Source organism: Lottia gigantea (assembly GCF_000327385.1).
Source record: "Lottia gigantea unplaced genomic scaffold LOTGIsca_1, whole genome shotgun sequence".
NCBI lineage: Eukaryota > Metazoa > Mollusca > Gastropoda > Lottiidae > Lottia > Lottia gigantea.
The window spans coordinates 4,585,244-4,593,932 of NW_008706746.1; the positions used below are offsets into that span (position 1 = coordinate 4,585,244).

The window sequence follows — 8,689 nt, forward strand, 5'->3', positions numbered from 1 at the left end:
CGGTACACGACTCGAGCAGGGGAGGCATCGATGGGTGCATCTAAAGCTCTACGATGGCGTCGATGGGGCGATGGCGAGTATGAACATGGCGGCGAGTGGAATGGTGGTTGTGCCCTCTTTTTGCCACTCTTGACTCTTGTGTCTACTGCTGGAATGATGAGCGTCACGAATCTTGAACTAGGTCGAATATGGCTCATTTTGACTGAACGGTTTTGGAGATATTGCCCTTTGGCTTGTAAACATGATAGGGGCTGGAGTTTTAATCAGATCTGAATGAATTTGGTATGTATGTATAAATTAAAAAAATATTTGTCAAGTTCTAATTTGGCTAATTTTTGAGATCTTCAGTATGAGAAATTTTGTATTATTATGAAGATCTTTCTTATATTTTTGGTCAATAAAGATTTAGTTCTCATCTCTGACAGCTGCCAGTGGGGGTATGTTACTTTGCCTAGCAAGCTATCAGGTTGACGCCGTTTTTGTAGATATAAAGCGCTCTAACGTCAATATCGCTGTTATACGGATAAGTTGACTCTAAATAATACTACGTATTTTAGACACACATATACTACCAAGTAGATAAATATCATGCAATTTTGTATTACTTGATTTAGGCCTTTGAAAACATAAAATTTTGTAAAGTATTAGATAATTATGGAGTAAGATGTACCTTACAACAAATTGACGCTTTGTACTTGTGTACAAATAAGATAAATGTCCATTTGGCGGGTATTTGAGCCAATGAAATTCGTGTCTTTTTATTGGCTGAAATATTCAATGACAATAAGTCTTATGTAAGATGGCGACCATCTTCTAAATCGCTCCACGCTTTTGAGAGACAACAATTAGTGGTTTATCCTGTCGAAAAAAAGGATGGTATGGAGTTGACCTCATTACATACAAGAAAAATGTCAGTTTTTTGGGGAAAAAAAACTCAAGGAAGGAGCATATATTTCAACGCAACCAAAATATTTGCATTATTTCAGGTTATAATCATAGATGGTTTTCCGACACTCTGCCGACTGCATTGAGCTAGGGCAGGATGTTTCGGTCAATGTCACTGTCTGATTCGTCCGCCATGTTGTCTTCCTCTCTAGCAAGTGTGTCTCCGCCTACGATATGTGGACATACTAAACCGCGGCGTATTACGCTGTGTCATTTTCACATAATATGACGCATTTGACGCGGCCTTAAAACGATCATAAAAACGCGTATGTGGGCACAAGCTTTAGGCTAAGGCTTTTAAGCGCCCCAACCCGCTTTAAAACGCTAACTGAACACGACTATACCTACTGAATTACTCCATTTTGGTAATTACGAATAACTCACATTAAAAGTCGGTTTTACTCATCATTGTCCTTATAATGCATGTGTGCACATATCGCGTTTTTCACTCCACGTAAAACGCGTCAGATGACCTAGGCACACTTGCTAGAGGGGAAATCAAGCAGTGACACAGAAATTCTAGTACTTTATATCTACAATAAACGGCATTAAATTACTCCATTTTGGTAATTACGAATAACTCACATTAAAAGTCGGTTTTACTCATCATTGTCCTTATAATGCATGTGTGCACATATCGCGTTTTTCACTCCACGTAAAACGCGTCAGATGACCTAGGCACACTTGCTAGAGGGGAAATCAAGCAGTGACACAGAAATTCTAGTACTTTATATCTACAATAAACGGCATACTCCCCCCCCCCCCCCAAAAGAGTTATGGATACTGAATGAAAAAGGTACCGCCACATAATATGGTCACGTAATACTTTGATTTCGATTCCATTATAATGAAAATAATAATAAAATCTTTATTAGAAATCAGTTACCAAAGGTATCTTCCCTGAAATCGACTAACTACAAATATTAATATATACAAATAGAAATAGAAACATTGTATAAACATTGTCTAAATATATATAACTAAAAGGAACAGAACAAAAATAAACTAAAAACTCAAAAACAATTTACAAAAATGCTACAAAACTATATAAATACTACACAACTACAACAACAATACAAAACAATATGAATGTATTTATGATGAAAATAAATCATGATATAAAAAAAAAAGTTGCAATGAGAGGAAAACGATAAAAAAAATTTAATCCTCACTAATCCTCCTTCTATGAAATGGCGCAATTCCTAAGACAATTTAAGAGATTGGGGTAACGAATTCCAAAGTGAACTTGTCTTATATTGAAACGTTCTTTTCATTGCCTCGAGACGGCATTATGGAATGTGCAATGTAAAGCTTAATAAAAAAACTGTCGGGGGTTATAAGCGTAATTTTCGTAGCTTCAGCAGAGAGTGACGTTGTTTACAACACACCCATGTGGACAAGAACTATTGAAATTCATGTAGGTTTCTCGGCGTATGACATATAGTACGTGGCGTGTATACGCTCATGAAAACGCGTATACGTGGACACAAGACTTTTAGCTGAGGACGACTTTTCACATCGAATGGTTCGGGCGTCGGTCGAAGCCATTCGCCAACATCAAGCGCGTTTGATAGAATTGATAGTATGTTCATTTCAATCGACTCGTTCGGCAAGTGTGTCCACTCTCGCGAAGTCTTTTGCGAATTTTCTTATGACTCAACCAAAAGAACTGCCACTGCCACTTTTCGCTTCTTTCTGGACACCACCATGTTTTGTCATGTGATTAACTGCCTTACGCATGCTTGCTAAACTTGCCAGGGAATATCTAGCCTGACATGCATGCAGCGTTGCAGAGAGACCAGATTTTCTTTCACCTGTCTTGAATTCAAGACGATCGTCACTCTCATGCTGAACATGAGAACTTTCTAAAATAAAACTTTTACTTCTCTATAAACATTTGTGATTCAAATTGAATTAAATGAATAAATCAAATTGTGAGTTGATTATTAGAGAATAAATTAATGAATTAAGAATGAAAACCACGTGAATATGATGCCTGTGTATGATGTATGTAAATAAATACATTAAAGAAATCCTTTATAGCCACTTGAAACTGGTAGCTGAAAACTTCGATAACCCAATCTGCTAGCAAGTCACTTTATACAAAATATATCGGATCAAGAGTCTAATTATTGAGAGTATTGTCTTCAAACCTACAAGTTTAGAAAAGTACAGACCACTGCTCTAATTAACCTTTACCACATAAGTGCAACAATATCGTCTTAAAATACCACAAAACTGCAACAAATAATCGTAACAGAATACTGAGCCGAATAGACCAAAACACAAAACTTAGTTCAACCCATTTAGCAGCCTAAACATAAATAAAAGAAAATAAATGAATGGAGGGTAACGTCCTACAATAGCGCCTCTGGTGAGGTTAACGAAAACAAGAAAACCACATTGTGTGCAATGGGGGAAACTTCCAGCAGCATGAGCCTTCTTGTCCGAATAATATTGGTAATGGTATAAGTATAAGATATTCTTCTGTATTGTCCAATCTGAGGAACAATAGAGGTAATGTCCATAGGACGTTATTATAGTCGATCCATCTCGTAAAGCCCAAGAAACGATTTAAATACATGATGGTGGTACGTTGGCATATATGTGTAAATCATTTTAACGAAAAAATAAAAAAAAAAATAAAAAAAACGAAAAACAAAGTTCGCAATGAGCTACTCAATCATTTCCTTGAAACTTCAATGGTAATTCATGTTATAAAAATCAAAAAAAGACTCGATTGTTTACTTTCATACTTGGATGATAATAAACGATTTCGTCTAAATCCATTCACAATTATTGTGCCATATTTCATCTTTAGAAAGGGCTCATCCTTATTCATCCATTTTAACAAAATTTCGCAAAAAATCAGATATTGGCGATGATGAGTTTTTTTTTTTAAAATTCGTCAAGTAAACTCCACGAGGCAATTAGGTTTTGCATTTACAGAAACGTTCTAAATGTGGTAATGTGTCCTTGATACATTTTGGATCATCACCATAAGCGTTTGTTCGACTCACGTCTGATAGCCCAATAGTCATTTCATTAGATTTTAGATTATGACGGACAGTTACTTCAAAAAGTCCACTTCCAGGCTCGGTAATGAAAGTTATTTGATAAAATGTTTCATCATAAGTCGTTTTACTAGAGAGATCAGCAATTCTCCCGTGGTTGTCAGCACTTTTTTTAAACTTCAACATCCGAGAGTTTGCATGGTATTGCTTTGAACGCGTTATCTTACTGATACGTAGGAAATGACACTGATTGGAAGCTGTTTGAATCCACTTGTTAATTGAAGATATTGACACAAAAATAGCACGTTTCAGTAAAGGGCTATTGGCCTCAACAACTTGCCAATCCAAACACGCACACCAGTGTGGCTCCACAAAAGCATGCGCACAGGTTCTATGTTTTGGTATTTCTCGAAATAAACTGATTCCTCGATTATTCACGTCACCGATTCCAGTTCCATCATAGTTTATCATATGATACATCGTGGCATGAATATCAAACGGAGTCACTAGGCGTTTACTATTTATTCGGAAATTTTGCATTGCATCAGGGTAAACTTTTTCGAACCACTTTGGGAAGGTGAAGGTAAAAAATGGCATGCGTTCTTCTAGCTTGCCCTGGGATGTTGCTCGAAACTGACTGAACCTTGCACCATGGTCACTCATAAAAATAAGCATTGTGTTGTTTAAATGGCCTTTATCTTCCAAACTTTTGAGCCAAAGATAAACATCTTCATCAAAAAGTTCAATCCGGTTGTTATCATCGTGACTAATTTCACTATGAAATCCAAAGCCAAATTTCATTTTATTTGGATACATGTCAAAGAAGTCTTCGAACATTTTCAAAAAAATATTGTGCTTTTTGCTACCTTTATAACAGAATGCTGGATCAACAACATTTTTTCCACTAAACAATTCAAAAAAGGAATTAATATAATCTCGAAGGTAACGAAAATACAACTCAACTCTAGATTCACTGGCTAAATAATACGGTCTTCCATAATGGTCGGTTGGTTGATGGTTGAATCCAACCATTCTATGGTTAAAAATAGAAATGGGTGGTAAATCTTCAACAAAATGTGTGATATAGCCATCTTTCTTATAATCTTTCCAAATAAAAGGATGACCGTCAACATGTCGTGCGTTTTTAAATCCTCTCCTACTCTCTGGAAGTTCGATTTCAGTAGTTCCAGTTAAAATGGGTATCAGAGCTTGTGGAGTACCATCACCCACTATATTATATCCTTCTAGTTCTATACCATTTAATTTGTTTAAAATATAATCTCTTGTTTTAACATATTTCCGGATAGCTGTCATCCTTGAAATAGAATCGAAACCTACTAATAACACATTTAGGTTCATTTTGTGTGGATTTCGAGCGCCAGTGAAGTTGTGAAGCTGCTTCTTGTATGCAATACCGACCAATACTTTATCGAATGTATCTCCCTCAGAAGAACGACAATGGATCCGGACAATATCCGATGTCATTAGAGTCCCATTGGTGAAATCTAGTTTGGGTTCACCTTCTTCGTTAGTATCATCATCAACACGGAATATAGGATAAAAGTCACATTTAAAGCCTCCATGAATTTTCCATGCATCTTTGGATATACATACTGTTCCGTTGTGAATAAACACCCAATCTTTAGTACCACCACACTTTAACGGAGGAACACTATAAAAATATTTATTAACACTTGTATCATTGGCATCCAAATTTGGCATTTTGCATGCGACATTATGGTTTTCGTAAAATTTTTGAACAATATCTTCCTCTATTTCTAATGTCTGTTCAAAGTCCGAGATAAGGAAAGGAGACAAGTTTACCGTGGACGAATCTAAAATTACCTCACTATCATCTAATGAACTCCTAGAGAGCATATATCCAACACAACAAAAAATTATCACACAAATAACTTTTTTATTCAGCAACAATTTTCTTAATTTATAACGGAGTCTCATTTTCATTCTGAAAAAGAAAAAGAGAAAAATACAGTAGATACAGAACACAACAAAAATTTTGATAGCTCAAGATGAAATTCATCAACAAAATACATGATCCATTTTCCGTTTGTATATAAATGTAGGTTTAAACATTGTATGTATATCGGGGACACTTTTAAATGCAACATTACCAACCCGACATCTGTTCTCCCTTTGATTCCATAAACAAACTTAACCATATATGAATTTTAGTTCACTTAATCACAAAAACAACGGATTGTGTGATACCGCATGAATCTAGATTCCTGAAGTCAAAGAGTACAGAATTATCAGCTTTCGAAGATAAATATGATTTGCACAGTTTGAATTTATAATAATAATATCAATTTAATGTTCTAACTTTTGATTGTCAAACATTGACAAACTATATACACCATATAAAAACGCCTGTATAGGCCTACTGTTGTAAATGTCTTAAATTTATTCAACATCTGGCTCTCATGACCACCTAGCCATACAAACATTTTAATCAGGGATTAATTATTTACTGATTAAATATATCGATTTTCCATTTTAATCGCCAGAGCAAAACATTATTATGATTTCAAGCACATCGAAAACGTTTATCTTCATATAACCATATATATCACATATTTTAAATTAAATGACATGATAATTCTCATAAAAACCAAACCTTACTTCTTTACAGTGTCCTGCTATTACATACTGCGTCTTATACCCTGACTGCAAGCACCACCTTTCTTATAGACTATATAGACAATTACGATGTAAGTTATAACAATCTTCCGGCAGGAATATGCGGTCGATGCAGAAAGTTCTCCTAGGGGTTGATAGAGGTGAGAAACCAAAAGTAGCCTTTCAGGAACCTTCAGTACTAGCTGAGAGCAATGTTAACATCCCAGATCAAAGTCACTAAGGCAAGGCAAGGCAAGGCAAGGTAATATACACCCACTTGCAGTTTTGATTTTGAATAAAAATATTTGGCCATCACAGTATGAAATATTGAACTTTCAGTTTCAGTCAAACACTTCTTTTGTCAAAATCTGGCAAGAATTGTGAGTGTTAGGGTGTTCACGACTAAAAGTTGAATCCCATTTCAAGGGAAATTACTAATAAAAATAATTTTCAATATTTGCAATAAGGTTCATCCATGGGTCACAATATTCTAAAAGTTGAAAGCGTTTTAAAGAACATGCAAAAAGTTGACACAAGTTGTGTGCAAGATTTCCCAACGACTTCAAGCCGTCGGTAAAACCGATTGGTCAACCGGTAGCGTGGAAACCTACAGATGTTATCTGTAAACGACCATCAAGTCGACAAATTGTGTGCAGCAATTCCCAATGATTTGATAATTCAGATAAATTGTTAACAGATATTGAAATGATAGCAAATGACACCGAAAAGAGTGGTGCAAAAGGATTTGTGAGATGCTGCAAAGTATCTCCTCAGGAAGCAACGTTCTCGCCCAAGCGTTGCTAAAGCTTACTAATTAGCATTTACGATTCCAGTGTTCGTCGGAAAACTTGGACATTAGACTATATAGCATTATTACTTCAACTTTACGATTATTTAAATATTATAATCATTATTTGTAGATACGAAGAGGTGAGAGATAACAATACAGTTATCTGAAATATTTTAGACAATATACTATATTTGTTATCCTGAATTGTGTAATTATCTATATTGAATGTTAAAGAGACAGGCTTTCAAAGTTGATGAACTAATTTCCCACATTAATCATCTATCTATAATACATGTATTTAAGTGAGAATAGCAGGTTATAGCAATGGCTAGATAGATATTTATTTTTGAAGGATTCCAACCTTGACCAAAATAATTGGATAGAGCTGGTTATGTAGATGAGTTTAACTCTTCAAACGCCAGATCTATAGGGGTTCGACCTGAGCATGAAATCTTAGGTTGCCCGAATCTCTAAACTAGTTATGAGAGTCATGCCCGAAAAAACTTGCATTCGGGGCTGCGAGGGGCTTAGTTAGTTAGCTCAGTATTTATTTACATTATATTAGATATTAGATTAATTATATATTTGTTTAAAGATAAACAAGGCCTATATAACAGTCCATTTTCTAAATAAGATGAAACAAACAATAAATAATCTTTTCATTTTTCAACATGAAGTTTTTTGACCATATATATCAGAAGCCTTAAGATAGCATATATATGTTTAGCATCAAAATATGAATTTTAAACTTGGTCTCAGCTATACCATTGAAATCTTGGATTCATATTTTCGCAGAATTGTAAAATCGTGCCGATTTCCACATTTTGTAGACATTAGACATGACAGTCATGTTGAAAAATCATATTCTTAAAACAGAAAGTCGAAAATGCAGTCACCAAGTCTCTCACTGCATTAGTTTTTTTAGGGTTCTTTCACAAACCACGTCCACTGTATGATCGGTTCTTCCCTTTTCTTATATCTGCCCTTGACCCACAGACCTTATATAAGTGAGCATAATATGTTAATGAAATATCGACAATCATGAATCAATTTTAATATTATATTTTAGCCTATATAAAATATAATATATTTCAGTCCCTTTAACTAACCTAGTTTATGTAGATACATGTATTATGACATTCAAGAAGTGTAATAATATAATATAGTAGGCCTATGACATTAGGTAGACATGGTTAAATTTCGAAAACGGCTAAAACTATCATTTGTCATGTGTGTTTTATTTATAGGTGTTTTATTTAATATAGGTTGTGAATACTATTTGAATAAGTCTCCCTTGCCATGG

At 34.9% G+C, this 8,689-nt stretch overlaps 1 protein-coding gene across 1 annotated transcript; it reads right to left on the reverse strand.

Moving 5' to 3' along the window:
* Positions 1 to 3,329: 3,329 nt before the first annotated feature.
* On the reverse strand, positions 3,330 to 5,576 carry LOTGIDRAFT_181204 (hypothetical protein). Its single transcript, XM_009045656.1, has 2 exons — positions 4,907 to 5,576; positions 3,330 to 4,840 (listed from the first exon to the last, which is right to left on the reverse strand). Exons 1-2 carry the CDS (start codon positions 5,442 to 5,444, stop codon positions 3,876 to 3,878), a joined length of 1,503 nt encoding a protein of 500 aa, XP_009043904.1. The 5' UTR covers positions 5,445 to 5,576; the 3' UTR covers positions 3,330 to 3,875.
* Positions 5,577 to 8,689: the final 3,113 nt, after the last annotated feature.

Coding starts and splice junctions, on each gene's coding strand:
- LOTGIDRAFT_181204 (XM_009045656.1), bottom strand. CDS start 5,444: ATGACATCGGATATTGTCCGGATCCATTGTCGTTCTTCTGAGGGAGAT. Junction 4,841..4,906: donor TAGAGTTGAGTTGTATTTTC/GTTACCTTCGAG, acceptor TTGTTGATCCAG/CATTCTGTTATAAAGGTAGC.